This window comes from Panicum virgatum, chromosome 5K, assembly GCF_016808335.1.
Source record: "Panicum virgatum strain AP13 chromosome 5K, P.virgatum_v5, whole genome shotgun sequence".
Taxonomy (NCBI): domain Eukaryota; kingdom Viridiplantae; phylum Streptophyta; class Magnoliopsida; order Poales; family Poaceae; genus Panicum; species Panicum virgatum.
In genome coordinates this window covers 16,838,059-16,851,096 of record NC_053140.1, presented here as the reverse complement: position 1 = coordinate 16,851,096, position 13,038 = coordinate 16,838,059, and the positions used below count along the sequence as shown (strand labels likewise).

Here is a 13,038-nt window from a genome sequence, read left to right as displayed (position 1 = left end):
GCGGTAGTGAGACGATCCTTAAGGGTTTGAAAGGCTTCTTCACAGGCTGGGGACTGTTGAAAATATGCCGTAGAGGCAATCATATTTCCTTGTATTCATGGTTAATAAAGTGTACCTTGAATATTCAAGGATGACAACTTGTATTGATTAATGATTATGTGAAGTATTTGTGAAACTCTATACTTGTATGAATATTCTAAAATGTTCCTAGTCGGATTTCATGTGAGGACACACATGAATATTAGACTAGCACATGTATTAGTTGATTGACTACGTTTCACAAGTCATGGACATGGGGATGTTAAACTAATAATGTGGGCTCATGTGAGACATGAGACTGAATTGACCCAACACGAGATGATGACTTCTCATTACACAATATATACGCTGTGTCCTAAGACCTGAGATCGTCGTATGTACTCAAGATGTGAACTAACTTACTTAGGAGCCATCAAACGCTGCACCGTAACAGGGTAGTCATAAAGGTGGCTTTCGGGTCTGTCAAGAAGCATTCTGTGAGATATAGTCGGTCAAGATGGGATTTGCCCCTCTCAACAAGAGAGTGATATCTCTGGGCCCCTCGAGTGATTCGGATCAGGAAATGCATGGCCATGCTGGGGTTAAGAGTTAACCAAGGATTCCGAATCATAGGATCGAGAAAGAGTGGTCGGCTTTAAACTAGACCAAATATCGTGAGGCAAAGGGAACCGCATGTATATGATATTGTGGCGGCTCGTCTGATATGATCTTTGTGTACGTATAGGAGTTGATATGTCTTGCTAGAGGCCACTGTCTACTATTGGGCCGAGTAAGAGTACTCGGGCCATGTCTATTCGCATGTGAGCCCATAGGGTCACACACTTAAGGGAAAGAAGCCTGATAAGGATGAGATCTGCATTAGACTGGGCTTGAGTGCACTAATGGGCCTTTTAGGCCCAAAAGGGGGCGCCCAAGGCAGCCCACCTAAGGGGCTATATAAACAGAGGGGGTGCCTAAAAACACTAACCCTAGGTATTGTTCACGCGCGTGAACAATACCTGCTACAGTAGCCGCCCCTTTTCTGGCCGCCCCTCCTGTGCGCCAAGCCCTAGGTCGCCCTCGCGGACCTAGCAGTCCGGATTGCGGTGCTTCTTCTCATATGTGTGGACTTCGTAGAGGTGCTGCGCTTGCTGTATAAAGACGAGCCGTTCGTGAGGTGGTTCAAGCAACTGCACTGCCGGCTTCCATCTGCACTACACCGACGCGCTATAGAAGTTCCGCAACCGCGCGTCTAGTGGTAATCCCGTGATATATAACTGCAGTAATCCTGGTTTATGCGGTAGAAAATTTTTGTTTTTGCTACCCCATATTCCTACAGGGACAACTCAAACTTGACCTCATTCTTCAGTAACTCGGTCATAGGCTTCGCAATTTTAGAAAAGTTCTCTATGAACCGGCGATAATATCCCACAAGTCCAAGAAAACTCTGAATCACATGGACATTCTGAGGTTGCTTCCAATCAAGAATATCTTGCACCTTACTAGGATCTATAGCAATTCCATCCTTAGAGAGAATATGACCAAGAAAAGATACTTCTTGAAGCAAAAACTCACATTTGCTGAATTTGGCATAAAGATGATGTTCTCTATATTTTTGGAGGACAATATGAATGTGACGAGCATGATCTTCTTGGGTCTTGGAATAAATGAGAATTTCATCAATAAAAATGATAAAAAAGACATCAAGTTCCTCCATGAAGATGCTATTCATCAAATACATGAAATAGGCCGGCGCATTGGTGAGGCCGAAGGACATAACAGTGAATTCATAGAGACCATATCTAGTAGAGAAAGCCGTTTTTGGAATATCTTCTTTTCGGATATTGATTTGATGATAACCTAACCTTAAATCAATCTTGGAGAAATAACGAGCTCCCGAGAGTTGATCAAATAAGATATCAATCTGAGGAAGAGGATATTTGTTCTTGACGGTGACTTCGTTTAACGGACGGTAATCAACACACATCCGTAAACTATCATCTTTCTTTTTCACAAAAAGAGCCGAGCATCCCCAAGGAGAGGAGCTCGGATGAATAAAACCTTTGTCCAACAAGACCTTGAGTTGTTCCTTCAACTCTCTTAGCTCATTAGGAGGCATTCGATAGGGCCGTTTAGAGATAGGAGCTGTTCCAGGTTTGAGCTCTATGACGAATTCAACCTCACGATCAGGGGGCATACCTGATAATTCTTCTGGAAAGATATCTGGATACTCACACACCACGGGAATATCTTCCAACGCAGTGGCTTTGGTACTTGTCAAAGCATACAGATGAGATTCCATCTTGGAAAGAGAGAGGAGACCTCTACTCCCAGAGGGGTGCAAAAGATCGATGGTGCGGGGCCCACATTTGATAACTCCATCGTGCTTACCCAACCAAATCATCCCCAAAATCACATCTAGGCCCATCTTATCAAGGATGAGAAGATTAGCATGAAAAGTAGCTCCCTCAATGAGAATTGGAACCTCATTAACAAAGTGTCTAGCAATGATTTCCCCACCCGGTGATTCTATATGGTATGGCACTTGTAGATTTTGCATCTCAAGTTTACTATGCAGCCCAAATTTCTTGTTGATGAATGAAAGAGTTGCCCCAGAATAAAAAAATAGTTGCAGGGTGGGAATTGATTAGGAGTGTACCCATGAGTACTTCGGCATCCTCCGGAACTTCTTCGGCAGTGGTGTAGTTAAGATGGACATGCTTAGGAGCTTGTTGTGGCTTAGCTTCTTGACGTGGTGCTTGAGGCAGAGGATTATTGGGCCTAGGTGCATTGAAGGCACCGCCACGCCTCGGAGAGGGGTAATTCTTGGAGATGTGGCTTATGCCACCACAATTGAAGCACGGACCCTTTGCGGCAACACCTGGGTTGTTCCAATAGGCATTGGCCAGCTTAGGAGCTTGTCCTTGGGGAGGTTGAGGGTGGCACACAATCCACATAGGATGTGGAGGTTGAGCACCCGGCGCCCGAGGTGGAAGAGGATGAGGCCCCAAACGTGGACGTGAGGAGCTACCGCCTGCCGAGGTAGTTGCGGGACGCTTGTGCTTTGCTTCCAGATTCTTCATCTTCTGCTCGGCTCTGATGGCAATATTCACCAAGTCATTGAAATCTTCAAACTTGGTGGTGGAGATCTTGTCTTGCAATTCTTCAGAAAGCCCATCATACAGGCGTTCTTGATTCTTGGCATCAGTGGCCACTTCTTCAGGTGCATATTGGGAGTGGGTGTTAAAGGCATTGACATAGGTCATCACATCCCGATTTCCTTGAGTAAGATTCAGAAATTCCTACTTCTTAATGTCCATGATACCCTTGGTAATATGGAAGGAGCGAAAAGCTGTGCGGAACTCCTCCCATGTAAAGCGGTGGTTAGCAGGGTGAAATGCCATAAAATTCCGCCACCAAGCCCCAGGGGCGTCATGGAGTTGATGAGCAGCAAAAAGAACCTTCTCATATGGCTCACACTCAATAAGTCCAAGCTTCTCTTCAATGATATTGAGCCAGAAATCCGCATCAAAAGGATCCTTGGAGCCACAAAAGATGGGAGGGTTGGTACGGAAGAATTCTCAGAACTTGTTCACTTGAGGCTCAGCCCTAGGACCATAATTGCCGGCATTGCCCATCTGATTGACTAGGTGTGCCATAAGTTCAGTTTGTCGAGCCAGGACGTCCGCGAGGGTTGGGTGAACGGGAGCTTCAGGAAGGGGGTCCTCGTTGTTGCGGTTGTTATTGCCATCCGAACTATTAGCACCATCCCTCTCAGTTCCCGAATGCAACACCGTCCTGTTAATAAACAAAACGGTTAGCGATCCAGAATGAAAGATAGAGAATACTCATAGGAAGGGTGGAAAGACATTGTGTAGATAAAAATCTAACACACGATCAACACAGGAGTAGTAACTCTAAGAGATAGAACAGATTTGGTTCACTAAGTTTAATAAGAACCAACTAGGCCAAATTTTGACCGCAGCACATTAGATTGATTGAGTACAGATTTACAGACCAGAAGAGAGAGAGAGTATGCATGCATGCAAAGTATGAATGCACATGTCGCCTCCTCACATCGTGAGCACGCCTTAACGTTCTAACACTCATTTACGACCCCAAACAACCACATTGTCCAGCAGCGCTACAACCCTCCTACTAGCGCTCAGGACAATGGGTGATTCCCGCCTTCTCAACCTCGGTAGATGGCTCAAAAAGCTTCCAGCAGGCGAAAGGGTTTTTCCTGTGCTCCCACTACTTATGAAGACAAGAGGGGTTAAGCACATCTTAATTAAACAAGTGAAGCAGTAAGAAAGAATTAGCTCTAAGACCAAGGAAGAAAGGTAACATCTTACCTTAAGTTCAACTTTTCAACAATAATAAATCTTAGTGCAAGTGATTAAATTTTATTTTACTCTCAACCCACTAAGCAAGTTTTAGGTTCACTTTATGGAATCTCGGCTCCGATACCCGTTGTGAGAACCGCCCAATTTACACTCGGTTTAGGTGAAAATTATTGATTAATCCATTAAGATGAGAGTTAGCACGTGTCCTTCTCTTGACACACCACGTGTTAATCCACATCTTAGAGGCACTTAATCAACACAATTCATCTAAAACAACTGCAAATCTGGTAGTCCCGGTATGTGTTCCAACATACACCCAGGGTCCAGCATATGCACATACCGTTTACAATCAGATACATCGCCACGGAACCACAAAGAGCAGTATAACATTACCAAAGTTCATTATAGGTTCGATATAGGAGGGTTCAAACTATCTTCCATTATAAGCCTTGGGCTCATGAAAGCCATATTAAACAGAACTTTGAATTTATTATATTTACATGCTCTCACGGAGCTCGATTACGATAAAGGCATACTAAGATGATGATGCCTTGCTCAAGGACATCATCACAGCCACAACGACCTACTCCTCCCCCGTATTTGGATCAGCAGGGTAGAAGTGGCCGAACACCACTTTCGGCTCACCTGCAACTAGGTTTAGAAAGCAACCTGAGTACAAAAGGTACTCGCAAGACTTACCCGATTAAATAAACAAGGATCATGCAATGGCTCAAGTAAAAACGTTAGGGTTAAGTAGATATTGCACAGCCAAGGCGCTCTAAACTATCACCTATCAAGATTAATTATTCTTGCCCAAACCCCAAATGTTTTAGTTGATTAAGAGCATAATATGTGAATGATCATAAAGGTGGCAATAACCACTCCAACATAACCGAAACTCTCTACGAGGAATTCGACGAACCAAGAGCTTGCTCATATCCGAGAGCGCGGCAATTCGAATTGATTAAAAACCTTGCAAGGGTGTACTACTTTACCCACACGACGCGAGGACCATGAGACTCACCAAGCCGATCACACCGAGCAAGGGGGTACCCACGTCAACCGTTCCCAACAAGGCTCGATCATTGAACTTCACACCTAGCTTACGCGTGGAGAACTTAGTTCCACCGGGGACGCCTCTAAACTTTCCTACTCACAAGTCCACCCGGGGACACCCCTAAGCCTCCCTGCATAGCCCTTGGCCACGTATCTAGGACTGCACATCAATGATCAAGTCAAAGGAGGTAATTGGCTCATCCGTACCATTATATTGGATATGTGGTAGCACGAAAAGTTGCTCAAAGTCGATGGCATCCACGGACGGTCCTTAAACGATCCAAGCAGACTATGCCCATGTGACAACATTCTCTAGGCCCTACCATTCCGCTCGAATCTCGGTACTACCAAACCCTTACAACCAAGACGAACTAGCGCAACAAGGATAACCGGCAAGTGTGATACTCCAAATATTCCTTCCTAGCAAGCGATAAGAAATCTATGCAGGGCTAAGCATCTAGTCAAGTTAAGTAATTAACCGACTAACACATGGCAAGGACATGGATAACAATTCAAGGAAGGGTAATGCACGAGAGTAGGTACCAAATTGCAATACATACATACTATACATACATACAGCCCAACAATACCCAAGTGAGATAGCTAAACTAAATCAGATTAGATAGGTGCAAGAAATATGCTTAGCTGCTTGCCTTGGTTAGCTTCAGGCTCAACCACGAACTGGACTCCGGGTTCAGGCTCAACGGTCTCGGTGGGCTCCACGGGTTCGACCTCCGACGGTTCGGTCACTAAAATGCATGAATGTAATGCAATAATTAAGAAATAAACTTATACAACAAGCATAAAGCATGGAATAAATTGAGAAGGTAGAGGACATCACAAAGAGCTCACAAAACTTGGTTTTGCAGCAAAAACATTTTCCTAGAATTAATCATAAATATAGCAATTTTCAGCTACTCTAAAAAAGATAAATCAGAAAAGGCATGCAAACTTAGCTAAACAAATCCAACAAAATTATCATATATAGTAGGCATAAAAACAAAGCTAACAAAACTAGTTTCACCATTTTGTCACATTCCTGCAAAAAGTTATGCAATAAACTACATTTTGGACAGCAAGCACGAAATCGAGATAAAACCCTAACAAACAGCTAGAAAACATATGAGCAAGTTGCATCACTAGAAACTAATCTTCACAAGGAGCCTAACAAAATTTGGTTTGTCATTTTTTGAGCAAAAATACAAATAACTAAGCATTAAACTCATTTTGTCAAGATAAAACTATAGATAACTTTACAGCAAAGTAACATGCAAAACAATATTTTTCCTAAGTAGAACTAAACTATAGGAATCCAACAAAACAAGTTTCACATTTTTCTAAGCTATACACGAATTTCTATGGATTTTGCAAAATTGCAGCACAAATAAACACGCTTGAAAATGCTAGATGCACCCACAGCCGGCCAGCCCAGAGGCTGACAGGCGGGGCCCATGGCCAGCGGCCCACCAGGCCGGGTCAAGGCAAAGCCGGCCTTGACCGCGGCGTGGGTGCGGCCACGGCGTCGCGCAGCGACGGCGGGCGGCGGCGGCGCGAGGCGGCGCGGCGAAGCGGAGCCGGAGTGGGGCAGGAGAGGCACGCACGGGGTGGAGGGGATGGCGGCGAGCCTCACCGGCTACTTGGATGGTGGGGAACGGCGGCGGAGGGGCGGCGCGGCGTGACCCAGCGGCGGCGAGCGGAGGAGAGCGGCGGCGGCCCTGCAGGAGGGGGAAGGAGGCCGGGTGAGGGCCCAAATCGATGGAGGAGGGTGAGGGCTCGGTGACTCGTGTGCTGGATTAGTGAGGACCTTACCGGCGGCGGCGAATTGACGGCGGCAACAAAGCTCGGGGGGGCGGCCGTGGTGGAGCAGAGCTAGGGTTTGGAGGGGAAGAAGGGGCCGGCTTGCTTAGATGGAGGAGGAGAGGGCGAGCGGGTGGATAAGGACGCGTACGGCAGGACGCGCGCGGCACAGCGCACGAGGATGGCCGGCGCGTGTCGCGAGAATGGCCGGCGGCGTTGCGACGTGTGGCGCCGAAGCAGAGCAGGGAGTAAGAGAGGAGGAGGCTGACGGGTGGGCCCGAGCGAGGAAAAAGAAGAAAACAAGTTTGAAATTCGATACGAAGGTGTTCCCGGGCTCAAAAATTCACCAAATGTTTACTGGAGATAGATAAAATCACCAAGAACACAATGCAACAAGAATCACTCGAAAAGCTTTTGTAATTTGGTCGCAACAAAAAAACAAAGAGACTATTTTTGAAATTTTCGAGAATTTTGTGGCTATGCTCAAAAGTCATAAAATCCTGCAAAAATATTTTTAAATCAACATTTGAAATCTAGTATTTAAATAAAATTTTTGGGGCCAAGTTGCATAACAAAATTTGAACTTTCTTAACAAGCACAAATTCAAATACACACCAAATTAAATTCAAAACAAAACACACATTCACATGATGCTCCCTTATGCCTTAATGATGCTCATGATTATGTTTAAAATTTTTCGAGTCGTGACACGAACTGTCGCGGCGGGGCCCACGACGCCCCGCGCACCATTTCGGATTGGAGCCCTCTGACGCCTCCTTTCGGTTTCGCTTTTCCTTCCTCCGGATTATTATTTAAAGCCATCTCCGTTGCGTTCTGAGAGAGAGAGAGAGAGAGAGAGTGAGAGAGGGAGCAAAGGCGAAGCAGCCAACAACCGGAGGCGGCCGAGAGAGACGAAGCTCTTGAGAGAATTGGGAGAGGGAGAGAGAGGGAGGGAGGAGGACGATGGAACAGGTGGAGGCGTGCTCGTCTTCTTCCTCCACGACCCTGATGAGGCAGTGCAGGATTTGCCATGACGAGGAGGACGAGGGCGGCGCGACCACCATGGAGTCGCCGTGCGGGTGCTCCGGCTCCCTCAAGGTATGGATTCCAGCATCCCTTGGCCGTGAGCTTCTTGATGCTCCGCTGTTCTGTTTCGTGGCTGATGCTCTAAGCTATCTTGGCCTGACGACGAGGCTTCATCATGCCTGACGATGGCCTGTCTGAATTGACGTGTGCTTTCCTGTGGCCGCAGTACGCGCACAGGGGATGCGTGCAGCGCTGGTGCGACGAGAAGGGGAGCACCCTCTGCGAGATTTGCCTTCAGGTTCGCACACCTCTGATCGATCGCCACCCGGCCTTGCTCCATCATCTTTCATCCCCGATCCTAGCTTCTGTGATTCTACTCCAGTTTTCACTGTTCCCCACTGTTTTATCCACGAGAGTTTCCCCCTTGCTGCCTCGAGCGTGCTGCAATTTGTTCCCTAAACAACAATTCAATTCAATTCAAATAGCAGAGGTTAAGCTTAAGCTACTGCTCAGCGCCTTTCCTCCTTCCCCGTGAAGAGCTTTCGCCTGAATGACATGAGCGATGCTTTCGTAAAGGCTACGTGCCCAGAAGAGATTTCTTTGAGGCTAAACCCAGCGATTCTGACTTGTTGATCACATCATGCAAGTGCCTCTTTTTTTTTTCTCGGTTTGCAGCGCAAAGTATCGTACTTTTCTCCTAGTCCAAGTAATCAAACCTGTCTTTGCCTTTGTTTAACATCTCGGTGTTCTACTGTCTGTCAGAATTTCGAGCCTGGCTACACCGCTCCTCCCAAGAAAAACCAACCTGCTGATGTCGCGGTCACCATCAGGTAACTGAACTCCCCTTCTCTCACGCACAAACACACCGCATTGGTAACTGGGCGTTGGTATTGATACGCGCATTAAGGCTATAGAACCAGGTGAATGTTGGGTTTAATTGTTGGTCAGGTCTAGTGGTTCCATGAAACTGTCCATTGCTGGGCATCCAGTCCTACCATTTCGCTGTTGGCGTCCTCATCTGAACGGAGCGTTCAGGCTTGAGGGGGTGTTATCTGGCTCGGTTGCTGACCAACCTATCTTTATCTTCAACTGATTGATTAATTGGAATCTTCCAGCCAGACAGCCACTTAGACGACCAACCACCAGCCATTGATACTTGATCGCATACCACCACCAGCAAGCTCCAAGATGGCCTTCTGCCCACGGCATGCACCTCATGCCAGACACTGCACACATGCCAGCCCTAACACTGATCTGATCTGAACCTGAATGCATCCTGATAAACAACAGCAGTATACTCAGCGTCCGACCCTGATCATCATTATTCATTATCCAAACAAGAGAACAAGAATTCCAATCAAACGGGTCGCCGTGATCCGGCGCATTCCACATTCTAGCAGCTGTCGCAGCATCTTCTCTGTTCTTGTCTTCTTGAGAACATGGGTTCGTAGAGATAGAGAGAAGGGGCTGGGTGGCTGCCAGGTCGGTCCGGCCCAGCTGTTCCGTTAGGCGAGCCAACCACCGGGTCCCAATCATTCCTCCCAGCATGAGATGGCAGATAAGATGCAAATGCCCCTGCACTGTTGCTGCACATCTGTTGTACAGCTCCAACCGTGTCCTGCACTCCTCTCGGCTGTCTTGCACCGCTGCCATTGGAGTCAAACCGCTCGTTCATCATCAGTAGTTGCAGCACTGCACGGCCAATCATGCACTTGCAACCGCAATATGATCGAGGTGGCATCATCATCAGGGTCAAAAAAGAAGAAAATTCAGTCGAACATGTTGAGCTCAGCTGGTCAGCAACGACCGATTCAGTAAAATTACTGATGTAACTCACCAGCCACAACCACCGTAGACGGCTGCTGACCTGTGCTTGCGTGGTGTGCAGAGAGAGCCTGGAGGTGCCCAGGATGGACTACGAGCCGGCAGCGGAGGAGGACGTCGACGCGGCGGTGGCCGGCGCCGGCGACCCGGAGTACGCCGAGTGCGCCCGCGCCGCCGACAGGAGCGCGTCCTGGTGCCGCTCGGTGGCCGTGACGGTACGGTGACTGACAAGAAATCGAATCACATTGTCAGGTTTCAATTTGATTGAGCTGCGCACACAGTGCACGGCCTGAACTCTGAACTCTGCCTTGTCCGTGGGTGCAGTTCACGGTCGTGCTGCTGCTGAGGCACCTGGTCACCGTGGCGACGGTCGGAGCGGCGAACCAGTTCGCCTTCAGCCTCCTCACGGTGAGTATACTCCTACTCGACCTGGATGAATGCTTCTTCGATTTTTCGCGTTGTCGAAAATGGGAGAGAGAAAAACTGAAAATGCAGTGTGGCTTCTGCCATCGACTCTTAACAAATTGTCACTTGCTTCGCTTTGAAGGTGTACTTGCTGCGGGCGAGTGGGATCCTGCTGCCGTTCTACGTCGTCATGAGGCTCATCTCCGTGATCCAGCAGGGTCAGCGGCAGTACCGCCTGCAGGTCCTCCAGGTTGGTTGGTTGCCACTTCTGAACATCGAATCGGGTTGCCTGAACGAGTGTTGGTTTCCTGGACCTTTTCTTGCTTCTCATCCTGCCTGAATGTTGGCGCTGCTGCTGCAGGAGCAGAGGAGACACGCGTTGAGAATGGCCCGGCTGCAGGGTCAGGAACAGCAGCAGCATGTCATCCTGGTTCGCTGAGGAAGAAGACGGCATTCATCAAGTGTACATGTCTTGTACAAGGCTGTAAAATGTACCACTACATTGTTCAGGGGGGCACCGGGGAAAGCGAGCATTGTTTACAAGCTTCCGTTTATGTGCGTACATCACTTGCAATGAAAGCTGCATCAACCTGAGTACTTGACGTCGCCGCATGCCTAAAACCTGGAAAAAAAATCCTGCTCAAGAGGTCGACAAAAGAAGCATTGGATTACTGTTGAGTCCGTCCACCCTGTTGTTCATGAATTAGTATGATGTACTGATGTGGTACTACCACCGCAATGTAAATAAGAGCACGACAGTGATCCTGCATGGATCCACCCACCAACATCATTCCCTTTTCAGTTTTCGCTTCATTTGATGGTGGGCCCACGGCAATCCCTCTGTCCTAGTGAGGACCACGAATGTTGTTTAGCACAAACATAAACACAGCAACAATGCTTCCTGCTAAACTCATATGTATGAGTGACTCTTGCGACCGGTTCCGACCACCTGAAGATATTTCGCTCTGTTCTGCTGGCGACCAGCAGCAATGTTTTTCTTTCACATCAAATCAGCAGCAGCCAGCCAGCAGTACTTTTCTCTCAAAGTAAATTAGCACCACCAACCGCCAGCCACAACCAGCTGAACAGAGCGAATCTAGCAATTCCGATCATGTTTTGTCAATTTATATTGGTTGGTCAGACATCTTTGTAAGGAGTAACTCCAATGATACAATGTTGTCAACATATATGGTTGGTTAGACATCTTTATAAGGAGTAACTGTGCAGCAACAAGTGGCTCCCAACTTCTTGGTAGGATTTGTGAACTCTGTCTCTCGATCTTTCCCCCCGCTATAGTGTAGAAGGGCGAATCCGAGGCGACTCCTTCTCCGCCGCCGATCTCGCTGGCTCTCCACCGCGTCCGGCTGCCCGGCGAGCGTCGGAGGTGGTGGAGAGCTGCGGATCCGGCGGCCGGTGTACAATTTTTCAGCTTTCTAGGTCTAGGTTAGGGTTAGGAAGTGGTGGATCCATCTCCTCTTCAGCGTCGGCGCTGGATGAGGTCCTTTGTCTCCTTGGAGTCGTGTCCGGCGACGGCACGGGTGGTTTCGCCTTCGGCGGCTGCGGGCTGAGGCGTTTCGCCGGCGGTCGGAGGCGGAGCTTCATCGACCTCGCCGGGGATGTAGGGGTGAGGCGTCCTGGACGTCTTCCCCTGGGTGTCTTCGGTGGCGGCGGCGATGGCCAAGGGGGGATTCCGGTTTTCCTTCCTGTTGATGGCTCTCCGGGCGTCGTCGACGGTGAGGAAATTTTGCTCCTCCGCAGCGGTTCTGTCTGCGGCCACCGTGTGAGGTTTGTGGTCTCTCTCTCTTTTTGCGAAAGGAGGGATGATCTGGGCGTCCCCTTGGGATGTTCCCTCCGGGCCATCGGCGCCGGTGGCGCCGGCTCTGGGTTCGTGGGCGATCGGTTCCGAGGAAGATGGTGTTCTTGGTGTGCTTCCATTTTCTCTGGCAAGGATGCGGCTGATGTGCCACAGTGGTGCTAGATTCGTCGCGGACTGTGGTTCGTGGCGTTGGATTATGCAGCGTTTCCATGTGTTGGAGCTCCTTGACGGCGAGATGGACCTTCCCAAGCTTGGCGGCGTCGGCAGTCGTCAGCGATCGTTGTGGAAGACGGCGGAGAAGCTCTTGAGGGCCTTTGTTGTAATTTTCGTTTTTATGAGGGTCTTCTTTGCTTTATGGGGATGTACGGTGCTTCAAGTTTAATACCATTTCTTCCTTTCGCAAAAAAAAAAACTGTGCAGCAACAACATGCGAAGGCAGTAACGTGCATTAAGAGACAACTAGAATCAGACCGAAACAGAGTTGGGTAAAAAAAAAACAATTCAAGTCCCTTTTGATTCCTCTAGAGCTAAAAATTTAGCATTTACTAGTCATATACTTGCTTGGATCCATAGTTATAATTTAGCTAGAGCACCCATTAGCTCTCTTCTTCTACACATTTTTAAGTTGGCAACGTATTAGGAGCAAACCAATCTCTCCGTACAAATTATGAAAACTTCAATCTGAATCATCGGATCAATATCCAAGGGACATTAGGGATTGGGTAATTTTACAATCTGAACCCGTCCTTG

At 48.1% G+C, this 13,038-nt stretch overlaps 1 protein-coding gene across 2 annotated transcripts; it reads left to right on the top strand.

The window, feature by feature from the left end:
• The first annotated feature begins 8,059 nt into the window (after positions 1 to 8,059).
• LOC120706690 lies at positions 8,060 to 12,700 on the top strand. 2 transcript variants are annotated; one of them, XM_039991391.1, is made up of 7 exons: positions 8,060 to 8,315; positions 8,470 to 8,541; positions 9,006 to 9,073; positions 10,132 to 10,282; positions 10,392 to 10,475; positions 10,615 to 10,722; positions 10,834 to 12,700. In XM_039991391.1, exons 1-7 carry the CDS (start codon positions 8,181 to 8,183, stop codon positions 10,909 to 10,911), a joined length of 696 nt encoding a protein of 231 aa, XP_039847325.1. In that variant the 5' UTR covers positions 8,060 to 8,180; the 3' UTR covers positions 10,912 to 12,700. The 2 variants fall into 2 exon arrangements, with proteins under 2 accessions (XP_039847325.1, XP_039847326.1); XM_039991392.1 differs by lacking the exon at positions 8,470 to 8,541 and having other exon boundaries at positions 8,066 to 8,315.
• The last annotated feature ends 338 nt before the right edge of the window (positions 12,701 to 13,038 follow it).

Coding starts and splice junctions, on each gene's coding strand:
- LOC120706690 (XM_039991391.1), top strand. CDS start 8,181: ATGGAACAGGTGGAGGCGTGCTCGTCTTCTTCCTCCACGACCCTGATG. Junction 8,542..9,005: donor TCTGCGAGATTTGCCTTCAG/GTTCGCACACCT, acceptor ACTGTCTGTCAG/AATTTCGAGCCTGGCTACAC. Junction 10,283..10,391: donor GCCGCTCGGTGGCCGTGACG/GTACGGTGACTG, acceptor CCGTGGGTGCAG/TTCACGGTCGTGCTGCTGCT.